Genomic DNA, 22,586 nt, shown 5'->3' on the forward strand with positions numbered 1-22,586 from the left:
TTGAATGCATTGGTGAAATTTTTCTCTTACTTTTAGAATGGTTGGTCGGTCTTCGTAAATATTACTGAAGAGCACCCACCCATATTCCCACATTAATATTAAGTATAAATTACAGGGTGGTATAGCTCACCATAGTTAAATTTCTAACCTTTTACATAAATAAAGCACATGGAGTAATGCATGATGATGCAAAGATTACTTTCGTGTGCAGTATTTTATGTGTAAATATTTTATTGTATTGTTAAATTTTTTTAAATAATATTTATCTTAGCATAAATCAATATTTACTCATTCTAAAAAAGTTAGAAAATAATTCACCTATGTATGTTTGAGGTTGACAGACTTGTAAAACCTTTTAAAAAAGAAAGCCAGACTTTATATTATAAAGTTAGAAAACAGAAATAAGCAAAAATGAAGTAAAAACCACACAGAGATATCCAGTATACCTTAATATATTTCCTAGTCAGACATTTTTCTACAAATGTTTACCAAAAGTGGGATAACTATGTAATACTCTACACTTATTTTATCACCTAACAACACATCATAATCTATTTCTAAAACATTAAACATTCTTTTGCACATTGAAAATGACTGCACAGTAAAGCGTTACCTGATTATATAAATATTTAAAACTATTCCCTACTCTATATCTAAGATGATCTCAGTTTTTCTGTATTATAAACCATGGAGTACAAGTAATATTTCTGCAGCAATGGAAAGTTCTATATCTTGAAAGAGTGACAGTAAATATCTACCAAAACTGATCCAATCTTGTACTTAAAACCTACATTTCAATGCATGTTAATTATTACCTCTCTCTTTTTTTTAATCAGAAAGAGGATGCTGTGATGGACATTTTCATACTTAAATGTTTTGCAAATTAAGATAATTTCCTAAGCATAAATTTCTTAGACTGAAACTGCTGGATCAAAGTCTAAATATATATCTTCTTAAAACATGTAATATTTATTCATTTATTTGTTCATTCAAAAATATTTACTGAGTAAAACACTTTGGCCAAGACATTGCCAAACTGCCTTCTAAGCAAACTCAGTAGCAAATTTCTTAATTTGTGTCAATACTGTATTTCATACTTTTAAAAAAGGTCTTCCCATGATCAGATTTTTAAAAAGATTCATTACTTCTTGCTTTTTAAGAAAAGTATTAATGACAGTAGAACATTTTCTTATATGTGGATTGATCATGTGTATTTCTATCTCTACCTCTCTCTCACTGTGTCCTTTGTTCCTTCCCCTCACTGGTATTTACCCTTTACTTCCTGATTAGAAAAAGCTTGTATTTAAGTTTCAAATACATTTTCAAAGCTTCTCATTGGTCTTTTAAAAATTCTGCTTAGAAAAGTTCTGATAGTAAGAACATTTACATTTTTATGCAAAATAGTCAAATTTGTCATGTTTCATCTTTATGGCTTTTGTCTTTGATATCATACTTAAAACACTTTTTCCCACTGCATAACAACATAAATTATATTTATATATATATATATACACACACACATATATTCTGTGATGCCCACTTTTCATGATTGCAGGGCTAATTCTGTCACTGCCTGGGACACTGCTACTGTATATAGAGTTCCCACCTTGGTGAGCAATCCCTTCACCGTTGGTTTGCCCTCAGGTTGCAGGAAAAGGGGGTTGGCAGCTTGTACTCGAAGAACGTTTTGTAACACTTTAATCCATTCCTCCAATATATTGGGGGAATCTGCGGTCAGATAGTATGTGTGTTTTTCAGTGGTCAACTAGAACGGGATGAGAAAGAGATAGAAAAGGAAACTGCAGATTTTAGAATAATTATCATTTCCTTGTCCATTCTTCAAATATCACTACCTAATATGGAAACAAATATGCTGCAACTTGAATCCTAGGTTCCAAATAAATGAGTCTATAAATCATGTAGCATATTTTAACCACTTTGTGAGAGGGACAATTAACTTTTTGTGGTAATAATTTTTTCACTTCCATTTACTTTAAAACTCTTTAGAGTATTATACTTTGGGGTCATGATTTTTTAATCTTGTTTTCTCATTAGATTTTCCTTTTCTCCCCTAAATGTGCTACGGGTTCCTAGTGGTTGAAATGAGGAACAGAATAATTGCAGAGTTTCAGAAGCCTACAAATGATTCTTTTTTAAAATAGATGTTTATTTTTTTAATTTATTTTTTAATTGGAGGAAAACTGCTTCAATGTTGTGCTGGTTTCTGCCATACAACAATGCAAATCAGCCATAAACATACTGATTCTCCTTTGTACATTTTGGGGCAGTCCTCAGGTATTAGCCACTGAAAACAATGAAAACGTATTTTTCTAATAAAATGTTGTATTTCACCCTCCAAAAGAGGAAGATAAGAAAATAACAATTATGGAAGGCATTTCCGATATAAGTCATTTGAATTTTAAGTCACCTATCCAAACTATTTCAATAGCTTGTTTTGTTTTTAAAACTCGGCAGAGGTTTCCAGCAAGACTGGCATTATGTGTGTGTGAAATGGTCAGCAGCCCCCTCTGTGGTGTGACTTCGTGGGAACTAGGACAGCCCCTCTGCTCCCTAATATCCTTCCCACTTAGGCATTAGAGCATCTGAAGTTCACAGAACTGACATTTTCTGGTTCTGTATTAAATTGCAAACACTTCTGAATTCAATAGTACACTAAAATCTGGGTATCTTATTGGGAAATCATTTATCAAATAACCTTCCGCTAAAATAGCTTGACAGCTTGAGAACTGAGAATGGCTGGGAGGGTTAGGAGTGGGGAACAAACAGTGTAAGGGATCAAGGGCAAAGGAAATACAGTGGAGACTTACTTAATATAAACTTAGGTTATAACATAGTTTTAACTAAGAAGTCCCAGGGTTTCACAAATTTTAGGGGCATCAAACTGATCACCAAATGGAATAAAAAAATACTGAAAACCCAGTCTTCATTCTATTAGCTTACATAATTGACAACTGAGTTTTACATGATATAAAAAAGAAAAAAAAATACCTGAACTGTTTGCTTGTTATCCCCTCTTAAAATGCTACAGGATGCACTAAGTTCAATATGGCCTTGTGGTTTTCTGATTACATCGCTCTGTATGAAGGGAAGAAAACCAATGCAAAGTGATTATCTGTAATAGTCATAATAAGAAATGATTTGTCTCATTAATTGCATTACATGGAAGAAAATCAGCCAGGTGTCTGATTTATAGATTGAGGAATTCAGTTCTAAATAACAAGCAATTTCCACTCACCGGAGATTTGTAGTAAAGTAATTCACCACCTTTAAGAACAAACCATCTCCGCTTCCAAGTCTTGACTTTACCACTCATTTTTAATAAGTAGCCAGATTTTTCCAGTGGTTCCTAATTAAAGAGATTTAAAAAAATATTTAAGTTCCCTTTGGAGACTCTAACAGATTCATTAATTAAAAAAAAACACAAAAACCCTGATTCAGTGTTTACATTTTTCCCATTATCACTGGAAGATGAGCAAGTTTTCAGAAGCTTCTGCTCTGGCTGTGAGTACTCCAAGTCTGTGGAGTAAGCATCTGGGGGAATAGCATAATCGCTTTCAGAAGCCACAGAAGACAGAGACACACCTAGGTGAAAAGAAATAAATCAAGTCAATATTTAGTAATTGGATGGTCCAAATGCTGGTTGTCAGTTTTCCTAAGAAATACATCCATATCCCAAATCATCACCCTTCCTAGACTAGATGTATTCCATGCCTTTGACCATGAAGTACCTTTAAGGCAGAAAACAGAACTAAAAGGTTAAGGACTATCATGCAAATCTCCAAGGAAGTCAAAGAAACTAAATAATATTTTGGTACGATTGTAAGTATAGCTATTTTCACATATATAAAATGTATGTAATAGTCTAGTAATATTTATTAAGAATTAAAAAGATGTGTATTTACATATTGACACGTAGGCAAATCACTGAGTTGGGAAGATCCTCTGGAGGAGGAAATGGCAACCCACTCCAGTATTCTTGCCTGAAAAATCCCATGGACAGAGGAGCCTGGCGGGCTACAGTCCATGGGATCGCAGAGTCGGACGTGACTGAGGCACCTGAGCACGCAGAGCACATGCATATGTAGACAAACAAATGTTGAACCTTAATTTTTCAAGATTTGCATGATCATACTTTAATACACTTAATTTTTGTAATCATTTTAAAGTAACATCACATTAAAAGAACACAGAAGTCCAATACTACTAGTGTATAGATTTCGAAAATCTTCCATAAAAGAGAAGCAATAAAAAAGATATAAACAGACTATTTCATTTGACAGCAGCTATAATGCAAAATTCAAAGGAACATTTTTCGCAATCATTCACTTGCCATCTTAGAAAACAACTTGCAAGTTGCAAGTCACACTGGAAAGTCACTACAATTGGAGATTTTGAAAATATTAAATAAAATCAAGAACTTAAGTCATTATTCATTATAGTATCTGGCAATTTTTAAAGTGTCTATTAACATTTAAGGGCCATGTTAGGATAATTTCACTATATTATTCTTCTAATTTATTTGACTAAGCCAAGTAATGGACGTGATAATAGTAGTATCTTTATTTTTCAAAGAATAACAGAAATTTCAATCTACCAAGGACCTCAGAGATCATTCTGATTCAGGCCCTCATTCTCTAAGGAGACTAAGGTCCACAGATTAAAGGATTTGTCCAAAGTCAAACAGCCAGGCAGAGGCAATGTTGGAGTGCAAATCTCAGGCTCTTAGCCTCAAGATAGGGACAGAGCAGAGAACAAAGCAAACAAATTTCTGTCCTCACGGAACACAGATTCTAGTTAGGGGAGACAGACAAAAAACAGAGAGCAAATGCTATGGAAAAATAAACCACGGAGCCAACTAAGGGAAATAAAAAGTGCTAGAAGTTGGAGAAGAGTAAAGGACTGTATTGGAATAGCGTGGTCAGGGTAGAGATCATGGAGAAGGCACTGTCTGAGTCAAGCACTGAAGGAGAAAAGGAACCAGCCGTAATGACATCTGGGGGAAGAATACCAGGTAGAGCAAACACTCAGTGCATAGGTCCTGAAACCAAAGCATACCTGGTATGTTCCAGGAATAGCAAAAGGGTCTGGGTGGCCAGAGCTGAGTAAGAGAGGAGAAAGGAGGAGATGAGGTCAAAGACGTCAAAGAATCATGTAATACCTTATAGTCAGTATAAGGAATCTCTGCAGTGTTTTGAGCAAAAGTGTGCTATAACCTGATTCCAGCTGTCAAGGGGGCAAGGTAGTAGCAAAGAGACCAGTGGAAGCCAACATATTAAATCTATGAGAGATGAACAGCTCCTGTTGAAGCTGAGGGGCTTGGGAGTACATAGGGGTTCCATGGAACAGTTTGAAAACCAACATGCTATGCCACATTAAAGGCTTTTGTAAAATACAGATATCATTTAATATGACTGACTCTCTATAGAACCTGTATCTATGCCAAACATTTCTTCAAAATCCACAAAAATTGTAGACCTGCCCAAAGTAAGTTTTCTTAATATCAGGTTTTTTAGGTGTATTCTCCACATTTTTTGGCTCAGAGGTTAAAGCATCTGCCTGCAATGCAGGAGATCTGGGTTCAATGCCTGGGTTGGGAAGATCCCCTGGAGATGGAAATGGCAACCCACTCCAGTATTCTTGCCTGGAAAATCTCATGGACAGAGGAGCCTGGTGGGCTACAGTTCACGGGATTGCAAAGAGTCGGACATGACTGAGCGACTTCACTTTCCATATTTTTAGGTGTATTCTCTGCCATTAAGCAGTGTAATGAATTTAGATAAAATAAGTCCATCCGTACTATAAATTATTCAAAATCAAAAAGTAACTATAAAAGAGAAACCTCATTTAAGCCAAGTATTTCACTTTATTCCTATAACGAAGTGATCTCTCTTTTACAGATAAGCTTTAAAAAAAATAGATTATCTTGTCTGCAATCACAAAGAAAATTCAGAAGAGGATTAGGACTAAAATATGTGTCTTAGTCCTCGGTGAATATTCTTTTCACTATGAGGCTTCCCGGTGGTGCTAGTGGTGAAAAAAAAAAAAACCTACCTGCCAATTGCAAGAGGTGTTAGAGATGCAGGTTCCACCCCTGGGTCGGGAAGATCCCATGGAGGAGGGCATGGCAACCCACTCCAGTATTCTTGCCTGGAGAATCCCAGGAACAGAGGAGCCTGGCAGGCTACAGTCCATAGGGTTGTAAACAGTCGGACATGACTGAAGTGACTTAGCATGTATGAGTGGAAAGCAGTACTTTGAGATTTTTTTTTAAGTCCTATTGTAGAGATAAAATTCCCACTAAACATCCTGAACTATTTGGAGCGGTCTTATGTGTGTGCAACCTTCCCTTACCTCGCTTCAGGGCTCTGGGGCTGCCTGGCCCACTCCGACTGCGAGAGTCTGACTCCGAGGTCCGGGAGCTGGATCTTGAACTGTCTTCTTCTTCTGACCCAGAGGAGTCATCCAGGAACGGGCTACTGCTTATCTGGGTCGCCTTCTAAAGAGAAACAAAATAGCCTCCCTGTGTGTCCATCTCTAAAGTTATCTCTCTCTTTAGGTACAGAATTTTACCAGAAGTTAAGGAATAAGCTTTTTTTAAGAAATAGAAGAAAGCATCTTGCTATTATCAAAGTCATTTGTTAAATTCCAAATTCCAATCAGCAAGACATTTGTAAATGATAAAAGATTCCTAAGACCATACGGCTGTTCATATCTGATGCATTTTCTTCTGATGATACTTATTTTAATCAGGCACTTCACGCAAGGGAGGGGAACCCCAGCAGTGATTTGAAGAGCTTTCTAAATTGGTTGTTTTCTTTACACCATTAACACTATTTCCTTTAAACAACAGTTATGGATGGGGTAGAGGCTCACATGCAGCGTAACAAAAACGGAGCATGTCAGACCTCTATTACTCTGATTGAAATAAATATCTTCTCGAGATTTTTCCATTTCTTCTCTTTTAATAATGTGTTAGTGTGAACTTCTAAAACACCCTATAAAGGGAGTTTATGTAAAATGTCAAGAATGGAATTTGGAGCTTGAATAAACAGTTTTTTTGATCCACCACGAAGAGACCCACGTGTTTAACAATAATGAGTTACCCCCTTCAAAGTTGTATACACTGGGGTTGTCATGTTCTTGTATATCAGAGATGTATAAAGTCCTGATGTGGTGTAGGAAAGCACTGCAACAGAATCTGAAACAGAAAACAATATGATTTTTTAAAAAAACAGATCTAACTAGCACTTAGGTCTATTTCTTATGAATGTGAATTAACAAAATTTCTAATTAAAGAGACACTGGATGAACACATGATATTCATTATACAGTCTACTTTAAGAACGATGGCATCCACAGTTTAAATTATACACTCTCTTACATGGTTCATTACATACCCAAGTGTGCTAGCTCCCCAACTAGCCGATAACCTCTTTGAAAGTGAGGATCTTAGCTTTTGTTTCTTTGGTATCTCCATTCAGCTCAGGCTAGGCGGAAAGGAGTACAGATACCTATTGACTGATTCAGTGAGCAGTACCCGTGAAGATATTCTCTGATTATTCAGAGCCCTATTGGTGACCCAGTGTTAAAATATCATCACTTTTAATCCTTTAGCAGGTGAACCTCAAATTGAAAGGTTAGAATATATTTCCTGGGTGGCAAAAACCGATGATAGATAGCCGAAAAGGAATAGAACATTAATGGTTACCTCTAAGATACAGATTACAGATAGGAAAGGAGGGGGCCAGTAGAAGGAACTACAGAAAAATGTCTCTTTTTATTTCAGACAGTTCTTTGTGGTTTGGTTTTATTTTTCATAATGAGCATGTATTTCTTCTATAATAAATTTTTGAAGAAAGAAAGAAAGGAGGAATGTGTTTTAAACTCTGGAAAAAGAAGACATAGAGATCAATATTTTTACAATTTAAACAGCTGAAATTCCAGTGTCCAGGCTTTAGCTTCTTTGGGGTAAAATCATGAGATACTCGCTACATGAGAGTTGAACATCAATGTGCCCCTATACTAACATGAATTTCAATTTTAAAATATATATCAGCAACTTCAGAAAGCATTTTCTGAAAGTTGGCAGAACTGTATTTATTCAAATGACTTTAGACATTTAGGAAATTCTTGGCTAGTGAAATGGCAATATAAAATCACTTATTCTTTAAAAAAATGTTTTTATTACAGTAAAAAACACATAAGATAATATTTACCATCTTAACCACCTTTGAGTTCAGTTAGTGTTAAGCATATTCACACTGTTGTCAATCAGATCTCCAAAACATTTGTATCTTGAAAATCTGAAACTCTATACCCATTAAGCAACTGCTCCCCTTCCCCAATACTTCGTAACCCCTAGGAACCACAACTCTGCTTTCTGATTCTATGAATTTGACTACTTTGGATACCTCACATAAGTGGACTCATACAGTGTGTGTCTTTTGTGACTGCTTATTTCAATTAGCACAAAGTGCTCAAGGTTCATTCATGATGCAGCATACAAAAACACTTACTTTTATGAACATTCTCCATATTGAAGGCCTCAGACATTCGAATGCCTGATTTGGCTACAGCATAAATTCTGCTTTCCTAATGTAAAAGAGAGATTTAAGCTGGATATTTGAAGCAAAGAAGCAATTACTTTCAATACATATGTTTTTCATTTGTTCTTCATTTAACAGTCACCAGAGTGCAGCATTATTATAAAGCTGTCACCAGTGCCAACTAAAATATGCCACTGTGAACAGCACTGCAGAATTTTTTTCCATCCATTAGTCACTCCATTATCTTTGTTCCCAAATTTTTGCTTAGTATTTTAAATTATTTTGAAGAGACAGGAAAAAAGTAAAAGGAAGCTTGTTCACAACCCCCGACTATTCATAAACACCACCATTAATATGCCATCATTTCAGAACATGGTTCAAGAAAAAGAAGAAAACCTTGAATGGCCGTAACATAAAGCCAGAAACCATTTATTATCTTTCACTACACACAAATATTATCTTTAACAATATACCATTCTAGAATACGGTTAAAGAAAAAGAGAAAGCCAAAACTTGAAGTCAGAAAGCACATACAAAGTAGCATTAAGTTCTATCACCTTCATATTACAATGAAGTTGAAGAAACACCTGAAGTCAAATAATAAGTGAATTTGAGAACTGCTATAGAATTTATACAATCTTGTTCCAAAAGTAGGTTGTTATTTTCTCTTCTTCTCTGAGATTTCTCAAATGGGTACTGGAAGGCTGTTAGCCCTGTCCCTAAGAGAAAAGGGACTCCAGGTTGTTCCTCACGCATAGGTCACCATGTCCTGAACTTTGTACCACACCTAACCTGCACAATTGTCTGGGTCAGGACACAGTAGGCAACTCAGGCAGTCCTCTTTAGGACTATGCTAGCCAGGGGCTTTGAAGCAATGTGCATGAAATCTCTAATCATCTGAGACACTTTAGATTGAAGAGTCACTGACGGAATGAATCAGAGGCAGCTTCTCTGACAGCGTGATGGTGAGATACACACAGAGACAAATAGTAGAGCAGACAGAACAAAAAGACACATAAAAATAAGACAGTAAGTGAGGTACTTAGAAGCCATGAGAGAGGCAAAGGTGACAGTCAGCAGATGTGAGAGAAGCAGATAGTCACTGCAGACAGGAGAGGGCAAGCTGAGCCATGGGACCAGGGACAATGGGTGTCACCTGTTTCTAAGATGCTGACCATCAGAGGTGCTGCTGAATCATCACATGACCTGCTAGAGTGACTGTTGTATTTTTGAATGATATTCCAGTTCAATAAGGGTGGGCTATGCCTTAAAACTGCCTTAAAATAAACCCCTAAAATTCCTTAAAGTAAACTTTCATAAATTGAGGTGATTAGAATATACCTCTTTAACGTGAAACTTGAAAATACCCAACAAACAGAAATAAAGCCTCAAACTTGGCCAATGTGCTGGAAGGCTTCTGCAAAACAATACTACTTTTTCAGAAATGGATAGCTTCAGAAAATAAAGTGAAGAGAGAAAGGCAAAAGACCAGTAAAAATGGTTTGCCAAGTAAAATGAATGTGAAACCCTAGCCTAAATCGCCAACATAATCTCAACATAATAAAAGAAGCAAAATTTCAACTCCTAACTGCCTAAAGGGCAACATAATTGGAATTCCAGAGATTCACGTGCCAATAATGTCCATTTTTTATGTTATTTAGAATTTAGTAATAAACTGCAGGTGGTTTCAAGTGGACTTTGCAATGAAATGTTCTTTTAAAAGTAAATAAGAGAGATACATCTCAAGGTCTGAATTTATAGTAGGAAAACATAATTGCCTTATTTGCTTAAAACTGCATCGGTCACTAAATAAAAAATAATAACAGAACATGACTCTGAAAACCTCAAAATCCTGCAACCCAGATGGATTCTCTTGAGGCTAAAGGTTAAACTATGTCAGTATGTGAAGGAAAACTTCAATCTACAAAACAGATAATTTCACTTTGTTTCAAATATAGGAAGAATTTTTAAAATTATTTTCATGAATTTATCTGGGGGGCTGTGCTGGGTCTTTGTGTGGCACATGGGCTCTCCAGGTGCACCTCGTGGACTTAGTTGCCTGGAGCATGTGGGGTCTCAGTTCCCCAAATAAGGATTGAACTCCCATCCCTTGCATTGGAAGGTGGACTCCGAAACACTGGCTCATCAGGGAGGTCTCAGGAAGAATTTTCTTAATCTAGTGATTCCCAAGAAAGTCAAAGTGTTAGTCACTTCGGTCGTGTCTGACTCCTTGTGACCCCATGGATCGTAGCCTACCAGGCTTCTCTGTCCATGGGATTCCCCAGGCAAGAATACTGAAGTGGGGTGCCATTTCCTTCTCCAGGAGATCTTCCTGACACACTGATCAAACCCAAGTCTCCTGTATTGCAGGATGGTTCTTTACTGTCTGAGCCATCAGGAAGCCCAAGAATCACACAATTGATAGGTTAATTACTACATTAATGGTCAATGTTCCAATGGAAGAAATTTCAAACTATTCTAGATACAGGAAGATGCTTTTGGTCAAAGCAATGGATTGATAAGCTCATGACGAATAAAATCAAATTTCTCTTAAAGTCAATCAAGTGAATAATTAAGTTCAAAACTTGATGACCAGTAGGTATCCTGGCCCAGAATTTACCCACCATTAGAGAGAACCCTTTTTCCTCACCCTGGTATTTCCATGTGGTATGCATGCGTGCTAGGTCATTTCAGTCGTGCCTGACTCTGCAACACTATGGGCTGTAGCCCGCCAGGCTCTCCCATCCATGGAATTTTCCAGGCAAGAATACTGGAGTGGGTAGCCATGCCCTCCTCCAGGGGATCTTCCCAACCTAGGGATCAAACCCACATCTCTTACATCTTCTTCATTGGCAGACGGATTCTTTACCACTAAAGCCACCTGAGAAGCCCCCTTCCATGCAGAAGCCACTCCAAAAATTGAACATTCCTGATCTCTAGCCAACCATTCACTTTCTCCTCTCTAAGAAAAAGGAGTGGCTTAATGTGACTGGAATGCCCAGGAGAAACTGGACATGCAGAGACCAGACCTTCGCCTTTCCTTTCTCTTGAGAAGCAGCTGTTGCACAAAGACAACCATGTGTTCTTTCTCTAGCCCATGAGCTTTAGAGAAGCCGGGCCTCACTGCAGGGAGTCTGCGGCCGTTGGTCCAACACTGCCTGAGCCTGGGTGGCAAAACCCAGCAACTTCCTGGGTGCAGTACTGGCTCCTGCGCCCACTAGGTCTCTAAAATCTGTTTCATCAGTAATAAAGGTAACATCTAGATCTCCCGTCTGTCTTACTCTTGTGTCTTATTTCTCAACTGATTCAGGGGAAAAGAGAAGGGAAAACTGAATTCTAAAAACTGGGAATTGTCAGAACAAAGCTGGACTGGAAAAGAAACAGGAAAAGAAGTAAAGTAAAACCAGAAAATGAGTGTTGAGAAAAAACAAACGTGTGTGCACTGCGCACAGCAACATAATTTACCCAAGAGGGAAACCGGTGCAGAGGTGGAGTTGGAGGTTTGCCACAGGCTGCTTTCTTTGCTGAGTCGCAGGCTTCCTGGTCCTCTGAACATGGGGATTCCAAGCAGTCGTAGGAAAATAATCCATCATCGCAATTAGTGTCCATAGTCTCTAAAATTTCTGTATTGTCGCCATCAACGAGATCAAGATCTGTTTCCTGAGGTCTCAGTGGCCGTATCATGCTTATAGCATTTCTGTTTGTGCCAAACATCCTGTCGGAACTTAACTGTGGCTGGCTTAGGTGCCTTTTGGCTAGTGCGATGCTTAAGCTGAAAATATTAGGGATCCTTAATTTGGGGGGTGGCAGAGTGGAGGAAGGTCCTAGTTCTGTGCCTTTTCCAAGGAGTGGGTTAGGATGCTTTGGACTCAAAGCTGGGGTCAGAATAGGGCTTGGGGTGTTAGCTTCACTCGAGGAAGACGAATAGTCCAACCTCTGAGACTGAAATTTTTTATTGAGTTCGTCTGAGGAACTATCACGCTCCTTTTTCCTTGATTCAGAATTTCCCTTTCCGAGAGGACAATTCTGAGCCTTCCACTGTGCCTCCTGCTGCCAAGAATACAGCTTCTTGTGTTCCAGTCTCTTTATGCCAAAGGTCTCTTCTTCAAATATTGAGCTGCTGTCGTCAGAGGCCGTGAGATATGTCTCACTGCCCATTCTGCTACTTTGGACCCCCTCCTCTGATGTGTGGCTGGAAAGGGTAGACGTGTACCTGGACTTGGATCTTCCTTTGCTCCCATCTTCCTCATCGGAACTCCAGTCACTCCCGGGAGCCCCAGAATTCTGGGATGTGCCACCATCCATCACAAAGCTTGTCCTTGTTTTACGATTCTGCTCTGACATGCAAGGGCCTTGATGCAGTGTTCTCTGACCTCGGTTGTTTTCTTGAATTTGGTTATCAACAGATTTTTCTGGAATTTCCATCTCTAGAAAAGCATACAGTATATTGGCACGCTGTCTTTAATCATACAATCTTTCTGTATATTTAGCTTTATGTATCTACACTGTACAGATTGGAATTTTCATTTGAATCAAGTTGATTTACATTACCCTTTTTTAGTTCAATGTCTTTTTTAAACCCAAGTTTGAAAACTGTAAGCTTCCTATAGACTACAACGCCCTTACACTCAACAGAATAGTATCAAAATGAAACTACTTTTTACAAAGAAACATGGAGGAAAAAACTGACAATAGACCAAGGAGAGATAATACAAGAAGCAAAATGAAAAACAGGGCCACACTGACTATCAAAGATAGCAGCCACTAGAAAAATTCTATTTTAGAAGCAAAAAAAAATGACAACCCTCTTTCTACTAAATTTCAAAATCATAAGTAAATTTAAACATAATAAATATAAAGCTATTGTTTAAAAAAACCTTTATTCCCAAGCTTCAATACATGAAATCTGCAAAACCATAAAGAAAACGTACACAGAGAAAAACTTTACTCACTCTACTTTTGGTTTAATCATAACTACAAAATGTATCTTTATAATAAAAATAACAGTCTTTAAAAATGTCTTTAGACATGGCTTATTTTTGTTTATAACATAACTAATAGAATGAACCATTGACTTCATAAACAATAAACTTAAAATTTAGTTTGAAGAGTACAAAAGAAAAACTTTGAAAACATGAAAACACAGACAGGATCTTCGTAATTAAGGCTATACAGGTTTTACAGATTGGTATCAGGCGGGTTGTTAAATCTGCAGATGAGCAAGAGCTACAGTCCAGGCAACCTCAGCTGAACTGAGCTGTACTGAACTGAAAGTGAGAAAGTTAGAAAGTGGGGAAAAAATGAAAATAACTTCTCAAAAAAAAAAAAAATCCACATAATGGCATAAAAGCAAGTACCAAAGGAACCCTCTGAACGGAAAAACATTATGTAGTTTTCAGAAGTTCATAACCAAGCATAGAGACAGCTCTTAGGGCTATAATTTTTCTCCTTTGGAGGAAGGAAGCAGAAGCTGAAAATAGAAAAGATGCAAGTTCAAGTCTCTCTAAAATATTTGGGAAAAGTCACACTGGTGTTGACAAAGCCAGAAGCCAAATAAAGAAAAATTTAGAAGGGCTTTAAGACTAAAAGAAGGGTACAAATCTGCACACAGGTCCAGAGTTTGAACATGTGGCAAATATTTTCTTCTTTGAGGCAATAAAGGGAAATCAAAGCAGTTAACTAAATTTTCATCTGGTGTTCTTTTTCCTTATGAGTTTGCTACATCATATTTAATTTCATATTGAATATTAGATAATTTTTTATATTTTAAATAAATAATGAATAGGAAGGTTACACTCCTAATCTGAAACTCGCATTAATCTTAACAAATGATTTTTCCTTTTAAAAAAATGTTAAATTCCTCTAGTCCATAAATACCTTCTATGTCTTTTCCTTCCGTGAACTCAGGTTCTTTAGATGATATCTTGCTTGTTTCCTCAGATTTTACAACTTGAGGAGGACTCCTTGCTCGGGACAAAAAGCACCCAAAGGTCAGACTGCTCAGACGCTGGCCTTCTGAAAGCTTTGGTGTGGAAGCAACTGACTTCTTTCCTTGAACTTCTGCAAGACCATTAATCGAAATCAAGATCCGAATTTTTCATAACAGTTTGTTAAACAGAGAACCAAAACATAAGTAAAAACGTGGACAAATCACTCCTTAAACCAGAAAAAAGCCTAAAGTTCATCTTTATTTCTGTATAATAACTTGGAACCCTCAATGTTGAGCACCATACACCAATGTTTAATATCTGCTTATGTATTTTGATGGTACAAAATATTTTTTAACTGCAAAGAGAAAACTTTCTAATCCTTTTAAAAGTAGTCAGCTCTCAAACAAGCCACAAACAAAAATCCAGATATAAACAACTAGAGAGTTACAGCTTCTTGCAGGATCAAGTATTCGTAAATACCAATCAAGTATGTACTGATAAAATTTGATTGTTGGGTAATGCTACTAATAGTGAGAAAATGGGAATGAGATCTTGGTTGTCAAGACAAACCAGGAAAATTTAGATGATCACTGGGGCAAATATCACATGATCACTGGAATAACTTTTGCTTACCATAGCTTTCAGTGTGCTTCTGATCAGAGAGCAAATAAAGGGGCTTAGTCTATGACCATGATATGGAGAACCTTAATCACTTAGAGGAAAAAAAGGGGAGGGGGAAGTTTCTAGACAGAGAATTCAGATAGCTAGGTGAGTGATTACTCAAGCACCTAGTGAAACTGAAAGTCGCTCAGCTGTGTCCAACTCTTTGTGATCCCATGGACTCTCCAGGTCAGAATACTGGAGTGGGTAGCCTTTCCCTTCTCTGGGGTATCTTCCCGACCCAGGGATCGAACCCAGGTCTCCTGCATTGCAGGCAGATTATTTACCAGCTGAGCCACAAGGCAAGCCCAAGAATACTGGAGTGGGTAGCCTATCCCTGCTCCAGGGGATCTTCCTGACCCAGGAATCAAACCAGGGTCTCCTGCATTGCAGGCGGATTCTTTACCAACTGAGCTATCAGGGAAGCCTGATAGAAAGCATCTAATCATGGGTTTAATTCATCTTCTGGGACTTGTAGCACTGCTGCTTATACGATTAAAAACATGGAGTTTTCAGTGATAGTAAGAAAAGTTTCCAAGAAATTAAATTCTCAACTCTGAAAGAGCACCAAAGGGTAAAGTTAAATAGTAACTGATAATTGAGTAAAGATACAAAAATATCTTTAAACAGTGTCCTCCTTCAGATATATCTTTTAATATTCTCATATTGACCATACAACTCACAGAACTAATTCATATTTTAATAATCACATATACACATAGATATTTTGAAAGTATTATATCATATCTATATCAGATCAGATCAGATCAGATCAGTCGCTCAGTCGTGTCCGACTCTTTGCGACCCCATGAATCACAGCACGCCAGGCCTCCCTGTCCATCACCAACTCCCGGAGTTCACTCAGACTCACGTCCATCAAGTCAGTGATGCCATACAGCCATCTCATCCTCTGTTGTCCTCTTCTTCTCCTGCCCCCAATCCCTCCCAGCATCAGAGTCTTTTCCAATGAGTCAACTCTTCACATGAGGTGGCCAAAGTACTGGAGTTTCAGCTTTAGCATCATTCCTTCCAAAGAAATCCCAGGGCTGATCTCCTTCAGAATGGACTGGTTGGATCTCCTTGCAGTCCAAGGGACTCTCAAGAGTCTTCTCCAATACCACAGTTCAAAAGCATCAACTCTTCGGCGCTCAGACTTCTTCACAGTCCAACTCTCACATCCATACATGACCACAGGAAAAACCATAGCCTTGACTAGACGGACCTTTGTTGGCAAAGTAATGTCTCTGCTTTTGAATATGCTATCTAGGTTGGTCATAACTTTCCTTCCAAGCAGTAAGCGTCTTTTAATTTCATGGCTGCAGTCACCACCTGCAGTGATTTTGGAGCCCAGAAAAATAAAGTCTGACACTGTTTCCACATCTATTTCCCATGAAGTGATGGGACCAGATGCCATGATCTTAGTTTTCTGAATGTTGAGCTTTAAGCCAACTTTTTCACTCTCCACTTTCACCTTCATCAAGAGGCTTTTTAGCTCCTCTTCACTTTCTGCCATAATGGTGGTGTCATCTGCATATCTGAGGTTATTGATATTTCTCCCGGCCATCTTGATTCCAGCTTGTGTTTCTTCCAGTCCAGCGTTTCTCATGATATACTCTGCATATAAGTTAAATAAGCAGGGTGACAATATACAGCCTTGACGTACTCCTTTTCCTATTTGGAACCAGTCTGTTGTTCCATGTCCAGTTCTAACTGTTGCTTCCTGACCTGCATAAAAATTTCTCAAGAGGCAGGTCCAGCAATGCCTAGGTTCCAAGGATCAATAATCCTTAGCCTCCAAAACTAAGAGGCTACCAGTGAGGACTAGAATTGCAAGCCAAAAGTATCAGGGAAATAGCATTTTGTGATTAGGCGTAGTACATACGATCTATTTCAAAGAGGGTGAACAACATGAAGACCTAAAGCTTTACTTATAAATGTGGAATTCCAGAGGAACACCAATTTTTTTCATTATATAGGTAGAGGAAATGTGTTACATAAGAAATATATTTTGGTCTTCATCCATGGTTCCTGGCACACAGCTCCTAAAACCCTTGGAATTTCCTAAGAGTGATAAAAGTGTATTTTGTTTTCATAACAAGCCCTTTCAAACACTTCTGAATATATATTAATGAGGTGATTTCTGGAAAGCCCTGAGATGGCTTCAGGATGGGGTTGCCAGGGGAACCAACCAAATCATGAGAGGGTTAGAAATTTCAGCCTCACCCTCCACCCCCTACCTCTGACCTCAGGGGAGGAAGAAAGGGGCTGAAGGTTGAATTGATCACCAGTGGCCAATGATTTCATCAATCATGCATCCCTACATAGTGAAACCTCTGTAAAATCTCAAAAGGATAGGGTTCGGGATGCTCCGAGTTGGTGAACACATGGAGGTGTGGGAGGGTGTCTTATCTGCTAAGAACCTGGAAGTTCTGTGCCCCTCCTCCCGTATCTTGCCCTATGCATCTCTTCTATCTGGGTCTCCCTGAATTACATCCTTTGTAATAAACCAGTAATCTAGGCAGTAAACTGAGTTCTGTGACCCTTTTTAGCAAATTATTGAACCCAAGAAAGGGATCTTGGGAAGCTTGGATTTACAGTCTGTTGGACAGAAGCAAGAATATCCCTCTGTATTTGTGTGTGTGTTTGGTGCCTGATCAGGGTGGAGGTGGGTAGTGTTGTGGGGCTGAGGGATCTGGTACTATCCAAGTAGATAATGTCAAAGTGAGTTAAATTTGTAGGACACGCAGATGGTGTCTGTTGAGAACTGGATAATTGCTTAGTGTAGGAAAAACTTGCACACATCTCATATCAGAAATATTAAGAGAGAGAAAATAGGAGTCTTTTCCCTTTACAGAATGACAGCAGTAGATACTAACATGCAGTAGACAAAATGCTTCCACACATTCTATAATCAACACCCCCCATGAAACTAAGTGAAGTCGCTCAGTCGTGTCCAACTCTTTGCGACCCCATGGACTGTAGCCTACCAGGCTCCTCTGTACATGGGATTTTCCAGGCAATAGTACTGGAGTGGACTGCCATTTCCTTCTCCAGGGGATCTTCCCAACCCAGGGATTGAACCCAGGTCTCCCACATTGTAGACAGACACTTTACTGTCTGAGTTAGACACTATTAAAATCACCATTTTACTGATGTAGGAAGAAAATTGGAGATATAACACAGCTATTAAATTGTGGGGCATTAAAGTTTATTTCAAAGCCCAAGTTCTTTCTACCACACCAGTATTCCTCCAATGCATTCTACAAAACTCCAGGGCTTTGTGGAAATGTTGCAGAGAAACAAGAAGAGGCAAGAAATGCAAGAAGAGGCCTGGGTGAGACCAGGTCTGCAGAACTCTGGACCCATAACCCAATACAATTTTTACCAATTATATCCCTTAAGATTCTACAGGAAAAAAATGTTTTAAAAAGGGTTCTTCTAAGACTTCCCCAGCAGTCCAGACTCTGCCTTCCAATGCAGAGGGTGTGGGTTCAATCCCTAGTCAGGGAACTAATATCCCACATGCCTCAAGGTACAACCAAAAATCTAAAAAATAAACTTGTTTTTTTAAAAGTCGCTCATTAAAAAAAGAAAGGGGTCTGCTGCTAAACAAAAGTTTGAAAAGCACTATCCTAGGCCATTGGTCTAAGAAGCACAAGCTAAATACCCTGGTGACCTACCTTCACATCAGCTATATGTGTACCTGCACAGCTATCACACCAATAGCATATTAATAAATAAATCTCTATCGTTAACTCTACCATCCATTCTTTGGCTTTGGAGTTAAAAGAAAACAGGCCTAAGCATTGGAAAATGCAAAGAGTTTATTCACATAAAACTTTGCACAAAATATTCAGGTTGTAAGAATTTCAATCACCAATGAGCACAATGGTCAAAGTGAAAATAGAAAACAAGACTGATTAAGTAAACATACCCCAAAATTAAATGCTCAAATTACCCTCTTTGGGTTATTCACTACTGTATAGCTGTGCTCATATGGACATGTGGCTATTTAAACTTAAACCAATTCAAATTAAGTAAAATGTAAAGTTCAGTTCCTTAAGTTGCACAAGTCATATTTCAAGTGCTCAACAGTAAAATTCTACATAGGCAAATTAATCAAATTAGGCTACCTTAGTCAAGTGCTCATACCTTGTAGTTTTGACTGTATTGTTTTTATCTCTTCAGTTTGGTTTTGGTTGATCAAACGAAGATTCTGATTCTCCAATTCCAACTAAAAGAAAATAATCGTTTTCTTGTAAACAGGGATAAGTATTTCTAAAATGTACCAGTAAATTATAACATTGAGAGCATGTTAATACCTAATTAAACATAAACAAAATATGAAAGAAATAACTAAATATCAGATGAATTTATCGGCACAGATTATCAACCTAGATAATTATGACTTTAATATTTATTCTTTCCAGAGCTAAGTTTTCAATGTTTTTCACCCCTATGCCTTTACCACTGTAAAATTATTTTAAACCAAATTATTTCAGCATTTAGTCTGACATATAAACTAAATAATGTGTACCACTCAGATAATATTGAATACATTAATTTTATGAGAAATTAATATTCTCACTTATCATTCTCTAACTACTTACAGTTAACTATTTAGAACTAAAGTCAACTAATTAGAATGAGGCTACTTAAGACTGATTATCATGATTCTATCAATCCTTTTTTAACTTTAGAATTATATAAGCCATTAAAGTGAAAGCTACCTATCTCATATTAATTAAAAGCCAGCAGCACCACCAACTGATCAAAATTTTGTCTCAGATATTCTGATGACTGATCTATTTGAAAGAAAGAAAAGGTTAAGAAAAGATAAATATGGCAATAAATACCTCATTCAACTTAACTGTTACCCATTCTTTGATCTTAGCTGCTTTCTCTTCTATTATTTTAGCTTCTTGAATCCTTATTTGTTTCTGAAATAACATTAGTAGTTTGTTTAGTTCAAATATAAGCTCACTGGCCTGGAAATATTACAGTTACAGATATGAAAGGCAAGTCTACTTAAAACTTGTTTCTAAGTTAAGATGTCTACCTTTAAATTACTAAAAAGAGGATAAAATGAGAATGGCTCTCCAACAGACAGAATAATAAAAGCATACATATTTATTTCTAGTTTTAACGTCTGCTAGTCTTTCTCTGAAAGGTCATATGCCAAAATCAATCCACTGAATTTATCAATAAAATAAACCATTTCGGGAAACACTATGATTTAGAACAATGGAATTCAACCAGCTTGGTGAGAGGAGAATTAGAATCTCTTCTGGGGTATGGCTTGCTTTCCCCTCAAAGTTTTAAAAGGTTCAGAAAAAATAAAGATTGAGAAACTCTAGCTCACATCTTGGAAAAGGAAATGGGAAACCTCTTCAGTATTCTTGCCTGGAAAATTCCATGGACAGAGGAGCCTGGTGGTCTATAGTCCATGGGGTTGCAAAGAGTAGGACACGACTTAGCAACTGAGCATGGCTCACATCTGCCAACCTTTAAATCTGGCTATGGTCACAAAACTACTGAGAATGTGAGGATCATATAAATACCAGTTGGTGGGGGCTGAAAACCACAGATCTAAAACAACAGTGACATCCAGAGAAATGAAAAAAATAATGCTAAAAATAAATGATTAATCATTGAATAATTTTATAGTGGTTATATCTAATTGATGCTAAATGACTTTGTAGGTTCATGACCTTAATGCAATTTTTTTCTTTAAAATTTTTAAAAAAATAAATACTATAAATTTGATCTCAATAAAGTGATTTAAAAACAGTGGACACATTTCTAAGCAGGAGGTTTAGTGTCAAACAATGTTTAAAATTTCACCTTCCATAAACATTTCTAACACCCTAACAATTTAAAGCAAAGATTTATTGGAAACGTTTTACAGGCATAAATGCCTGCTGATAACCAAGTGTTTCCAACACAAAGATTCACATCCAGAAAGTGGTAGATACTGCCTTGGAATTATTCTGGACTTAAAGATATGTATCTAACTTGCACTTTTCACCAGTAAATGTGATGTAATCTTAGGGGTTACCAAGTGAGATTTCTGACCAAAATTTAGAAATTTAGGCTTTCTTTTTTTAATCTTTGCAATTATGCGTAAATGAATGCACATATTTAGGACTCTTTGAGGTCAGATGCTTCCTAACCTGCTCTTCAAGTTGCAGTTCCAAGTTTTGAATGATGTCTTCTTTTTCCTGTATTAGAGTTTCCAGATCTTGACACTTTTTATACAACCTTGTCTCTGATTCACTGGTTTGAATATTAGCTGCTTTTAACTTCTCTTCCATAACTTGTACCTAAATTCAGAGGAGAAAATATTAAAACTATGCATGTACTTAATTTATCATAGTATTAAGTTCAGATTTTACTTTAACATTAAATAGATTCCTAAAAGATATCATAAAAGGAAAATGGTGAACAGTTTTTATGCATTTAATGTCTATAAAGTTTAAAGACTAGACTATTTTCCCAAGTGATGTTAATTCTGACGTGTATGAGGATACATAAAAGATTCTCAGGATGGGATGGGGAGGGAGGTGGGAGGGGTGTTCAAGATGGGGAACACATGTACACCCCTGGCTAATTCATGCCAATGTATGGCAAAAACCACTACAATATTGTAAAGTAATTAGCCTCCAATTAAAATAAATGAATTAATTTAAAAAAAAGATTCTCAGAATATTGCTGTCATGTAAGGAAATGTACATGTTAATCAGATCTACGACAATATGCAAACTATCATATAAGCAGGGAGTCGGAAAGTTTCCAGCCCTCATTTTTTCATATTAAAAAAAAGTCAGAATATCAATTAAAAAAGTTGAATGGTGAGATAACACTCAGATTGGAGGACCTAGTATAATAACACACCCTAGGAAAAAAAGCTGAACTTCAAGTGAAAAAGATACATATTTTCGATGGAAAACAAAAGAACCTCAAAACCCCAATGATGAAGTCATAGAAAGTAAAAAAGCAAGACAGTCTAGATAGAGGTAGGAGAGTACATTCTGTGAGGATTTACTGATTCAACACTTTAACAAATATTCAATGAACACTCGCCAAGAGCCAGGCCTAGTCCAGGTCCTAAGAAGACATCAGTTTTAATAAAGCAGACCCCGCCCCCCAATCTCTACCTGCATAGAAATTACCTTCTAGTAGGTAAGAGAGATCACAAATACAATAAAGACTAAAAATGACACAGTATGTTACAGATGGCAATAAAGCTAATGGGCAAAATAAAGCAAGACAGAAGAGATCGCTATACGACCAGGGGCTGCCATGCTTCACTTTAATATCTAATGTACATACTGGCTCTGCTTGGATATTCTGCAAAACACATCTGGGTACATAAAATCTTTGAAGAGATATGTGTGATGTTAATATTAGTAAGAAAGAAAATAAAGTA

At 37.3% G+C, this 22,586-nt stretch overlaps 1 protein-coding gene across 2 annotated transcripts in view; it reads right to left on the reverse strand.

Annotated features, from left to right (window-relative positions):
- PLEKHH2 (pleckstrin homology, MyTH4 and FERM domain containing H2) overlaps positions 1 to 22,586 on the reverse strand; it is a 107,235-nt gene that overhangs the window by 55,706 nt on the left and 28,943 nt on the right. For both annotated transcript variants that reach the window (XR_011466089.1, XM_070379659.1), the window contains exons 4-15: positions 21,331 to 21,480; positions 20,014 to 20,097; positions 19,310 to 19,391; positions 14,445 to 14,627; positions 12,033 to 12,994; positions 8,538 to 8,613; positions 7,125 to 7,219; positions 6,373 to 6,517; positions 3,467 to 3,603; positions 3,257 to 3,367; positions 3,010 to 3,096; positions 1,607 to 1,765 (exon numbers count right to left, since the gene is read on the reverse strand). Coding sequence is in view for 1 of the 2 variants with exons in the window: in XM_070379659.1 (XP_070235760.1) it covers positions 1,607 to 1,765; positions 3,010 to 3,096; positions 3,257 to 3,367; positions 3,467 to 3,603; positions 6,373 to 6,517; positions 7,125 to 7,219; positions 8,538 to 8,613; positions 12,033 to 12,994; positions 14,445 to 14,627; positions 19,310 to 19,391; positions 20,014 to 20,097; positions 21,331 to 21,480 (2,271 nt within the window). In the remaining variant the exon portion in view is untranslated. The remainder of the gene's footprint in view (positions 1 to 1,606; positions 1,766 to 3,009; positions 3,097 to 3,256; positions 3,368 to 3,466; positions 3,604 to 6,372; positions 6,518 to 7,124; positions 7,220 to 8,537; positions 8,614 to 12,032; positions 12,995 to 14,444; positions 14,628 to 19,309; positions 19,392 to 20,013; positions 20,098 to 21,330; positions 21,481 to 22,586) is intronic.

This window comes from Bos mutus, chromosome 11 (assembly GCF_027580195.1).
Source record: "Bos mutus isolate GX-2022 chromosome 11, NWIPB_WYAK_1.1, whole genome shotgun sequence".
Taxonomy (NCBI): domain Eukaryota; kingdom Metazoa; phylum Chordata; class Mammalia; order Artiodactyla; family Bovidae; genus Bos; species Bos mutus.